Source organism: Pogoniulus pusillus, chromosome 19, assembly GCF_015220805.1.
Source record: "Pogoniulus pusillus isolate bPogPus1 chromosome 19, bPogPus1.pri, whole genome shotgun sequence".
In the NCBI taxonomy this organism is placed as follows: domain Eukaryota; kingdom Metazoa; phylum Chordata; class Aves; order Piciformes; family Lybiidae; genus Pogoniulus; species Pogoniulus pusillus.
Window position 1 is genome coordinate 16,909,107 of NC_087282.1, and position 11,385 is coordinate 16,920,491.

At 42.1% G+C, this 11,385-nt stretch overlaps 1 protein-coding gene across 20 annotated transcripts in view; it reads left to right on the forward strand.

Annotated features, from left to right (window-relative positions):
• The window catches only part of TENM1 (teneurin transmembrane protein 1), a 926,028-nt gene extending 916,236 nt beyond the window's left edge, over window positions 1-9,792 (forward strand). For all 20 annotated transcript variants that reach the window (XM_064159463.1, XM_064159467.1, XM_064159461.1 and 17 more), the window contains 4 exons: window positions 2,627-3,014; window positions 3,677-4,897; window positions 5,379-5,521; window positions 6,944-9,792. In XM_064159463.1, coding sequence (XP_064015533.1) covers window positions 2,627-3,014; window positions 3,677-4,897; window positions 5,379-5,521; window positions 6,944-7,702 — 2,511 coding nt within the window. In that variant the 3' untranslated portion in view covers window positions 7,703-9,792. The remainder of the gene's footprint in view (window positions 1-2,626; window positions 3,015-3,676; window positions 4,898-5,378; window positions 5,522-6,943) is intronic.
• Window positions 9,793-11,385: the final 1,593 nt, after the last annotated feature.

Consider the following 11,385-nt stretch of genomic DNA (forward strand, 5'->3'; position numbering starts at 1 on the left):
ATGGACCACAGTTTTTGACAGGTGTATGCTTCTCTTTCCAAGCCACTTTGTCTGTTCTTAGTTTATGACAAGCTAATAAATAAAGTCCATAACTTAGATTTTTTTGTTTGGAATTCTGTGCTAGTGGTCAAATTATGATCTTGTAGAAGTAAATGGCAAATGCTTTCTAGTTCAGTTAGCAGGCTTATGTTATGCTGTAACTTGTCATTAATATGAGTGAAAGACACACCATGATCATTATCTCCTGGCTATTTAATGTAGTTTTATCACTGTTTATTCCTTGAGCCAAAGAAAGATGAATCCATGGTCAAAATTAGACATTGAAATACCATTTTGTGGTTCCATTAAAGTCAATAACTCATTGTGTTAATTATGTAATGACTGCTAAAAGTTGTCTGAAACCTCATAAGACCCAATGATTCCTTTTAGCAAAAAATCAATTACATAGTTCACCTCCAATTCATAGCTATTTAATTCTTCCCATTTTTGTGCTTGATGAGTTAATTGTACATCTTCAAAACTTCCTAGCTCCAGGAATTGGCTCTTAGAGAGCACTATGACTGTAGCACTGCAAATATTTTTTTTCACTGATGAGACTCAGCTCCTCTTGTTTTGGTCACTCTCCTCGATTAGCCGATGGTGTCATGAAATCTCCTGGATGCTCCCAAGCTCGCTTCCAGAATCCTGCCGTTTGGCACCAAAGGCGGCGAGCAGCTGCGGGAGTATGTTGGGCAGTGCTGACATCTAGTGGTGACGCTCGGCACTGCTGTGTACTCCCCGTAGAGCTGCGTGCAATTGCCACTGGCTGTCTCCGGCATCAATCTTCACATGGTTGACCAGGCTGTGGTTGCTTTTATAGAATGACGGCTTTTGGAATGGCTTATGAGCTACTCTCTGAAATCCTTTAAAACAATTAGAATCCGATTTGTGCGAAGAGTTGGAAAATCTATTGTAATGTTGTTAGTATGAATTGGAAATTAATTTTTTTTTTCCTCTTTATGATATCCTATAATAGGCTGGAGAGGATACTAAGGCTCCAGCCCTTGGAACTGTCGTTTTACTATCCTGGACAAAAGTGGAAAAGCCACAAAGTGCTGTAAAAATAGCACACAGGGGCACTAAAGTTATATTAGAGATGTTTCTGATCTTGTTATTCATACTCTGTCAGTGGCAGACAGCTTAAAAACAGGCTCGGGAGCAGTATATAGAGGCAGGCGTCACATCGGTGCTGGGAGAGAGTTCAGCCAGTGGTTTACTGCAGACTGGGGACTCTTGACTGAAGGTGAAAACAAAATAAACACTCTGTGTGTGTGTTAGAAATGCTTGACAGCCTGGCAATAAAGGGATCCGAAAAACCTTGGTGTAAAGGTCTGCCATCACCAGTTGGCAGAGGGCAGGTTGTGAGTGGTATATGCTGGGGATGTCTGGCTGGTGTACAGGTGACAGATGCTTTTCATCAAGGGCAGGAAGAAATGCACCCTGTGAGGCCAGGGCAGGGGGACGAGGGTGCAGAGAGGATGGCCAAGGCTTAACCTGTCTTTTGTCTTTTCAATAAGCACTTGAGTTAGTTGTCAGAGCAAAGTGGCTCAGGGCCAGTGTTACCTAACACATTGCAGAGCTGAGCGCTCAGTGTTTCCTTCCCAGAAAATATTTTTGAGCTTGGCTGGGGGGAAAGCCTTTATATGATGCCCCAAAATTTTGTTTATATGCCTGATAGGCCTGGGTTGTGAGCTAAGAACTGTGCACTGCTAGCACTGTCTCTGAGCTCAGTGTGGCAGAGACATGCAGTGCTCTGGTCTAGCCAAATGGAGCTGGAACATTGTCATTCTGTGTTTTCATTACACTTCTTTCAATAGTGGTGACTGTTCACCAGGCAGCTTGGACTGCTGTGGCTCTATGACTTTGCACATGACCGGTGAAACAGTTTGCAGAACCCAGACTTCAAATTTGCATAGAGTGTGCCATGCTTGCACATTCACCTGCCAAGCAAAGCAACCAGCCCACAGTTAACCAACACAGGATAAATATCAAGTACTCTTTGTAAACATTTCAAACCAGACACAGAAGTAGTCACACTGAAGACTATTTTCATCCATCCGTAAGTACGGAGATACTGCGACATCTGGAGCCATGTGCCTTTAATAGAAGACATGCTGGAAAAGGCGTAGGTCTGTGCTAGAGATACGCAGAGTGCCAATAAAAGCTGAACACCTTGTACACACCATTGAAAGCTTCCCCTTTTCACCTCCCCTAGCAACATCTGCTGGTGCAGATGCTCCACCTGTGTGTGAGGAAGAGTTTCCCTCTGTTTTTGCTTCCTGGGAGGATGGCCTAAATATTTCAAAGCAACATAGTAAGTCAGCATGAGGCTGAAATGCTACTGAGAGCCACATCTGCCTTCCAGTTTGGAGGTCCTTACCTCTAGACTTATTATTATTCTCTGCCTGTTTTGTACCACCTTGCCGGCCAGAAGTGAAAGCTTCACTTGGAATTGTAGATAAGACAGTAAGAGCAAAGGACAGGAGCGGCTGGTGGTTTCAGAGCTTCCTTAACCTTCGGGCGCTCACTAGGTGGGTAATGATTAGTTTGATCAGTCACTTACGCTGCCGTTCCTGTCTGATTGCAGTCCGTGATGCTCCTGTTGCACAGCCAGCGCCGCTACATCTTTGAGTACGACCAGTCTGACTACCTGCTCTCGGTCACCATGCCCAGCATGGTGCGCCATGCCTTGCAGACCATGCTGTCCGTCGGCTACTACCGCAACATCTACACCCCTCCAGACAGCAACGCGGCCTTCATCCAGGACGTCACCAGAGACGGACGGCTCCTGCAAACATTGTATCCTGGGACAGGACGCAGAGTTCTTTACAAGTACACCAAACAGTCACGGCTCTCTGAGATCCTTTATGATACCACTCAAGTCACATTCACCTATGAGGAATCTTCTGGGGTTATTAAAACAATACACTTAATGCACGATGGCTTCATCTGTACCATCAGATACAGGCAAACAGGTTTGTGGAACTATGGCTACTTTGCTAAAGTTTTTGGCCCTGAATCTACGCTTACCTAGCAAGAAATTCCATTATTTTTATGTCTAGAAGTTCTTGTATTTTATGTTTCCATAGAAAAATATATGTGTCTATCTCTTATGTCTGTGTCCATGGGCATAGGTAGCCGTCCAACTTGAAATACAGTTCTCCTTTTTATTGCTTGGTATGGAATAGCTCTTGCAATGTTTGATTGTTTTTATTCCACTGCGTGAGTATTTGCTAAATACTGAATCAAGTTGTTTTATTGTTTGTGTTTTCAAGTTTCCCTGTTTATTCCATAATATAACATAAATTCAGAAGGACTGTTTACATGAGGAAAGAAACCACCACGTAAAATGAATTTGATTTAGAATTATCTTCTGAGTAAATAGAAATCCTAATTATTAATAAAATAGCATTCACTTAAACAGATGTTAATAAAATATAAACGTTTCATAGAGCATGTATTAGTAAATGTTTGTGAGGGAATAACATATTCTTAATGACTTTTTCTGAGACAAATAGCAATAAGGCTTAAGGGTATATTTGAGTCCATCACATGTCTGTGCTCAACCTGTAGGGTAAGTAAGACATAATTCATTATTTTTCTCGCTTTTCCTCTTTCCCCTCTTTGTTTTGGACAGGTCCACTTATTGGTCGACAGATTTTCAGGTTTAGTGAAGAAGGGCTCGTAAATGCCAGGTTTGACTACAGCTATAACAACTTCCGTGTCACCAGCATGCAGGCCATGATCAACGAGACGCCTCTGCCCATTGATCTGTACCGCTACGTCGATGTTTCTGGCAGGACTGAGCAATTCGGCAAATTTAGTGTCATTAATTATGATTTAAACCAAGTTATAACCACCACTGTGATGAAACATACCAAAATCTTCAGCGCAAATGGTCAGGTGATTGAAGTACAGTATGAAATTCTCAAGTCCATCGCTTACTGGATGACCATCCAGTATGATAACATGGGTCGTATGGTGATCTGTGACATTCGTGTAGGTGTAGACGCCAACATAACGAGGTATTTTTATGAATATGATGCTGATGGCCAACTTCAGACTGTGTCTGTGAATGACAAGACCCAGTGGCGCTACAGCTATGACCTTAATGGCAACATCAACTTGCTGAGCCATGGAAACAGTGCACGCCTCACTCCTCTGAGATATGATCTGAGAGATCGCATTACCAGGCTTGGAGAAATTCAATATAAAATGGATGAAGATGGTTTTCTCAGGCAAAGAGGCAATGAGATCTTTGAGTACAACTCTAATGGTCTGCTGAGCAGAGCGTACAACAAAGTATCTGGCTGGACTGTGCAATACTGTTACGATGGTCTTGGAAGACGAGTTGCAAGCAAGTCAAGCCTAGGGCAACACTTGCAGTTCTTCTATGCTGATCTCTCCAACCCAATAAGAGTTACTCACCTGTACAACCATACTAGCTCAGAAATAACATCTCTATATTATGATCTTCAAGGCCATCTCATTGCAATGGAATTAAGCAGTGGAGAAGAATATTATGTTGCTTGTGATAACACAGGAACACCTCTAGCTATATTTAGCAGTCGGGGTCAAGTCATAAAAGAAATTTTGTACACTCCATACGGCGAGATCTACCAGGACACTAATCCTGATTTTGAGGTTATCATTGGATTTCATGGAGGGCTTTACGATTCTCTCACTAAATTAGTTCACCTGGGTCAACGGGACTACGATGTCATTGCTGGTCGGTGGACAACACCAAATCACCATATATGGAAACACCTGAATGCAGTCCCACAACCATTTAATCTCTACTCATTTGAAAATAATTACCCAGTTGGCAGGATCCAGGACGTTGCTAAGTATACAACAGGTAAAAGTAACACATTTCCCATGAAAACATGACCTTTTATCACATTCTGCTATGGATTTGAGACTCGAGGAATCTTTTGCTTGCGTTCAAAATTACTATTTCACTCATATATTGAAGCTATTTCTTTAATAGATAACATCTTACCGAGCTTGATCTGTTTTCTGCAGCCTTTATGGTAACCAAGAAAATAATTAATAGTTGTTTCTGCTGCTTTTCTAAGTGCTAAAATTAGGAGAAGAGCGGAGGCAGCTTAATTTGAATTTTTCCCATTATAAATTGTTAGAAGGTACACTATTGATTTGAGTATAGCTGTGCTTTGTAATCAAATGATCTGTTTGCAACAATAAATGCTGTAACCAGCACTGAAAACATAAACTGATGTAAAATCATTACTTCTGCCTAGCTGGAATTTCTGCAGATTATTCTCTCTTCTTCTAGGATTTCTCTGCCTTGTTGCCAGCATGCTTTTCTTGTTTTGTAGACATTGGAAGTTGGCTAGAGCTGTTTGGTTTCCAGCTGCATAATGTGCTACCTGGATTCCCAAAACCAGAGATAGAAGCTTTGGAGACAACATATGAACTTTTACAGCTTCAAACAAAAACCCAAGAGTGGGATCCTGGAAAGGTTAGCAAAACTGCTCTGTTCTGCTGCTTCTAATACTAAATTAAGGTGTTTTATTAGGCTGTATCTATCAACATAATCAGCAAGGAAAATAGTCTAATGATGCTAGAGTGTAATGTTATCAGTTATACACTGGCATCAGAGTGGAGGAGAGTTTGAAGAAGAAACTTTTAGCGGCACAGTGAAGAAACTTTGCAGCTTTTTACAGAGAAACTAGACAAGTCTAGAGGACAGGATAAGCAAAAGGGTAAAAAATTGTGTGGAAAACTGAAAAAAAAACCCTACAAAAAACATTTTGTGGAATTAAAAAGTTAAAACAACAGCTTTTTGTCTTTGTTAGCAAAGATGCCACAAGCGATACAAAATCACTGAGGATATGAGCAGCTTTGTGAATCTCTACTGCTGCATAATTATTGCAGGAAAACAGAAGTGCTGTAGATTTGTAAGGGTGTCTGTAAAACTCCAGGGCTTATTTTCAGTGAGGAAGAGCCATGCAGCCACTGTCAGGGTTTAGCAATCAAACTAACTGCAACAGGGCCAGCTACTGATCTTCTGAGCAGGTATTCGAGTTTCACATTTGGCCATATGAGCATCTGTCAGTAAAGAAATATGGCTTTGCAAAGGTGAGAAAGATACCTGTCCTCTAGTGTAGCCAAGAAAAGGAAGTATAAAGTAGTGCGAGTTCATATTCACAGCATTTAACACATTTTCTTTTCCAACACGCACAAATGACTGCACAAAAGGCAGTGGGCCAGAGGGTCAGAGCTGATTCTACTTGCAGGAGCGTGCCCAGGTAAAATTGTCACTGAGATGTCAAAGAAGGTATTACAAAGACACAGAAGAAGTATAGTGACAGGTATAGTGTTAAACAGACAAAACAGATGGTTGGAGTCAGGGTTTCTTTAGCCTCAATGGGGAGCAAGATCTACAGATCTGAGATACTTGCAAGATTCCACTTGTTCTGGTGTCTTGAGACCTTTGCAGTCTGCTTTCCTTACAGAACAGGCTACAGGAAATGTTACTGCTGTTTCACAGAAGGCATAATGAGATGCACAGAGAGTAAGCATAGAATCGTGAGAAAGAGGAGGTCTTTGAGCTGGCTTTCCTCATGGCTAGGAGTCAATAGACCAGCCATAAGAGCAACAATTCAGGGAGGGAGGGAGGAAGGAAGGATATGAAAATAGCGTTTGTGGTAAACATTTTTTGCACTTATTTGCTAGAAATGCAAGAGGCCAGGAGACAGAAGGCAATATTTTAGGTGATTAGAATGCCTATGCCTATACCAGGCTCTGTAGATGTGCACAATGCTTTCCGCAGAAATTGAAGATCCACTCTAGTCAATTAAGAGATCAGTAGGGTCCATGAGACACTCTAATGAATTGCAAGGTGCTTGCTTGCAAACTTCATTGGTATTTTCTTTTCCAGACTGTCCTTGGTATTCAGTGTGAGCTACAAAAGCAACTCCGGAACTTTATATCCTTGGATCAACTTCCTATGACACCAAGGTATAGTGATGGCAAGTGCTATGAGGGAGTGAAGCAGTCAAGATTTGCAGCAGTTCCTTCAGTATTTGGAAAAGGCATCAAGTTTGCTATAAAGGATGGTATAGTGACAGCTGACATTATAGGTGTGGCTAATGAGGACAGCCGGCGTATTGCTGCCATCCTCAACAACGCTCACTATCTGGAGAACCTGCACTTCACCATCGATGGTCGCGACACACATTACTTCATCAAGCTGGGGTCTTTGGAAGAGGATTTGGCCTTAATCGGCAGCACAGGAGGACGACGGATCTTGGAGAACGGTGTCAACGTCACGGTGTCACAGATGACTTCTGTGATCAATGGGAGGACTAGACGCTTTGCTGACATCCAGCTCCAGCACGGTGCACTCTGCTTCAACGTTCGCTATGGAACAACGGTGGAAGAAGAGAAAAACCACGTGTTGGAAATAGCCAGGCAGAGAGCCGTGGCCCAGGCCTGGACTAAGGAGCAGAGACGACTTCAGGAAGGGGAAGAAGGCATTAGGGCATGGACAGATGGAGAGAAACAGCAGCTTTTAAGCACTGGGCGAGTACAAGGCTACGATGGATATTTTGTTTTATCAGTGGAGCAGTATCTTGAACTTTCTGACAGTGCCAACAATATTCACTTTATGAGACAGAGTGAAATAGGCAGAAGGTAACAAAGAAAATCTCTGCCTTTGCGTCACCAAAGACTGCCTGTTTTTAAACGTCAAATGGTTTATTGTATTGGTTTTTCTAGATCAGAACTCTGTATATATAAATATAGCAGAAAAAAACATATCCAACTGCCTTTAAATGTGACAGAAGATGGTATTTTAATATCGTTCGTTTAACTCTTTGAGACATGACAGTGACGATTTTTAGTTCTCGTGTGGCAGTATTCAAAAACTCCAGAGGCAGAGTCCTGATGCTGAGCAGCGCGACCTGCGCGCCCGGCACCCGGGGGGACACCGCACATCCCCCTGGGGTCAGGGAAAGCACAGCTGCTCTGCCGCCTTCTAAAGAAACACAACTTTTTTGTTGTTGTTGATTTAATAATTCACCAGTTGTTTAAAAGGTTACAGAGCCTGATTCTGCAACCCCTACTTACTGGGTAGTTTTTAGCCTGGTGAGATCTCCCATAAGTTCAAGGGATGGCATATAGAAACCAGACTGTGTATGGAAACTTCATAGTTGCTCACCAACCCCGCACATGTCATTCCTCATGGCTATGGTCCAAGGGATTTTCTAACCTGGGAAACCTGACTTCTGTTGGATACAGTAAGTAAAAGCCTGCCAAACGGCCTTTAGCTTTACTCAGCTGTAGCCACCTCTCAGTGATGAACACCACATTGCCTCTGCTTTAGCATGTGAGGGCCTCTCTCCCAAGGTTTCTCTGTTGATGGGTTATGCTGGAGTCCAGCAGCACACGTAGAGCTGCCCATCTTCCTGGCAGAAGGGTGCAAGGGTGGCAGTGCGTTGCTGCGCTTCAGCCAAGCATCGGGTGGCCAGAGAAGGACTTTGTGAGCACTGTGGTCAACAGGAACCTCCCCACTGGCAGTGTGTTACAAACCGGGCTTTAACTTGGTGCTTTTGGGACAATCCTGGTCACCTAGCTGGAAGGGCAGGCTCAGATCTGTCTGTAGTCAATGGGGCCAGGACTTGTCTTCTCATAGATCATTTGGAAATCACAGTGTTGTTGGGCTTAGGCATTGCCTTCTTTTCATCTCAAATGAATAATCCTGTTGTATTATGCATCTTTTTGAATCTGAAGAAAATTAGTAGGTTGGGAGTTGATGAACCTGAGTGTGGATAGTAAATATGTTGATAACCATAGAACATTTTGGGGATGACTCTTCACTTTTCAGCTCAATTATCTAGAGCACATAGAAAAGCATTATATTGCATGGACAGAAGATTTTATTTCCCAAGGTATCATGTGCTTCTGGCACGGTTATTTCATAGCAGAGTAGGTGATTCTTCTTTCAGCTTGTCATTTCCAAAAGACCCGGTTTCTCAGAGGTGGGGAGGGCACGTAGGGAGGGACAAGTAAGCAGATTTCCGTTGCTGACTTTCAGAGGGAGCTAGAAGGTCTTGTTATAGAGCCTGTGTATCTGTACAGTGATGTTATTGCACATTTCTTTCAAGACAGACATAGTAAATATATTGAAACAATTTCTGCTCATATTTCCTGAAGCCAACAAAGTGCTTTCTTTGTCTTTCTCCCTTTCTTTCCAATTTTCTTTTTTTTTCCCTTGTTTTTGGGCAAGTGGAGCAGGCTGTACCAAAGTTAGAGATGAGCCTGAACTGGCACCTGACATTCAGACACCTGCAGAGTTTTGACCTCGAGTCTCAGCCTCACGCCATTAGCATCTCTTTCCAGACTCCTTCCGCTCCACCAGGAGCCAGTGCAGCTTTGAGGGTGCAAGATCAGGCCGAGTGAGAGCCTGGCCCCCTGAAACCACCCTCAACTCCCCAGCCAGGGGGGACTGTGGACCAAAATCTGCATGTACACATTTTGATTGGGCTCATCATTAACTAATGTACAGAACTGGGAGCTGACAACATCCAGGTTGGAGAGCTCTGATTTCTGTAATTTTCCATGCAATCACAGAGAATTTGAATACCTCCACACCAGCCTAAAAATGGACCTTCAACTCCTTGAGCCTCTAATATGCTTTTAATCAATGGAAGAATAATTTATGAGTTGTATATAGAGAGTGCATTCATAAACGTGATGATGTATTTTATCACTGATCCAAGATGTCAATATTAGAGTCTATTTTACTTATATTTTAAGCAACTATACTTTTTGCAATTCACTAATGAGGATCATTTTCAAACTGCTTTAAATATCCATTATAAACAAAATATTTGAAGCTGTTAGAATTACCTTGAACTGTGCATTTCTAGTATGTAATACACATTTAGTTAGCTTGTGCCTTTAGTTTCTTAAAGTTACATTTGTATTATATGCAGGAAATGCACTTTGTATTACCTACAGCTGTGGTTTTTAATACTGCCTTGATTACTGTTGTTCTCCTATTATGCCAAAAGGTCAAAGAGTGAAATGTGTTACAAGTCTGTCTCTGAAAGTAGATTTGGCATTTTCCCAGTTCCTAGGTGCAGTCTAAGGTACATTTTTGAGTAATACTTCTTGTGAGAATATGGATGTATGAAGAGTCACATCACATTACATGGCCCGGTTACAAAAGCCAAAAAAAAAAAGGAAAAGGAAAGCAAAATGCCTTCATCCTAACACTTTCAGAAATTTAGGAAACTAAATAGAAATGTTGTGCAAAGAGGACAGCGCTGAAGAGAAAAGGGTTTACTGGAAGTGCACCAGAGGCTGGAGTTGTAGCTACACATAGGCCAGCCAGCAGTGATGCATGAGAACTAAGCAAGCAAGTAGCTTTGTCCCATCCTGTCCATGAGCAACCTCAGACGAGTAGCTTTGTACCATCTTGTCCATGAGCAACCTCAGATGGAGGCAGGGAATATTTCGGTCTCCATTTTTGTTTTTCCTAGTAGTTAGACCAATTTCTCAGTGTTGGGTTTGGTTTGGGTTTGTCTTTTTGTGTGCGTGTCTGTATGTTTCGTTTTGTTTCGAGGTTCTTTTTGGCTTCTTTGTAGTTTTCCTTTTGGTTTTGGTTTTTTTTTTCCTTTTCTTTTTTTTTTTTTTCACTATAGCCTAGAGACCCAAAAGGGAAAAAAAAAAAAAACTACAAAAAACAGCATGGAAATTTTTACTGCTATTTTAGATTGGATAACTTGACGCTAGCATTCTGCACTGCAAACAAGGTTTTGGAAATGGGAAGAATAAAATAAATGAAATATAATACCACTGTTGCACACTATCCTGTAGCAAAGTACCTACCATGAGATATATGTGCTATATTTTTTATGAGAGTCAGTGTGTAGAATTAACATTTCCTTTGCTTTCATATTGATTTAGCAGATCTAGAACATTTCAAAGGTATAAATATATATATATATATAGATATCTATGTAGAACATAGCCAAATAAATATATATGAACTGGTCAATGTGCATCTCGGTATACACATCCTAGCTGTTTGGTTTGAGCTCTCTAACATCCTCTCAGTTGTACACTAGCTAGGTAGACGTGGCCACTCTTTTTGGCCATGTGTGCTCCCGAAGCCGCTGTGACACCCCAGCCCTGCACTCCCCTGCCCACCAAGCCCCAGCTCTGCCATGGCCAGGGCCCAGGTTGCACAGCAGCAGCTTTTCCAAGAGGAGCAATGGCCATGGGTGCTGCTGGAAGCCAAGGTGCAGTTCCAAAGGGGAAAGCAGTTTAGGCAGAGAAGCTCCTGGTTTAGCCTGAGCGAAAAGAGACCAACAG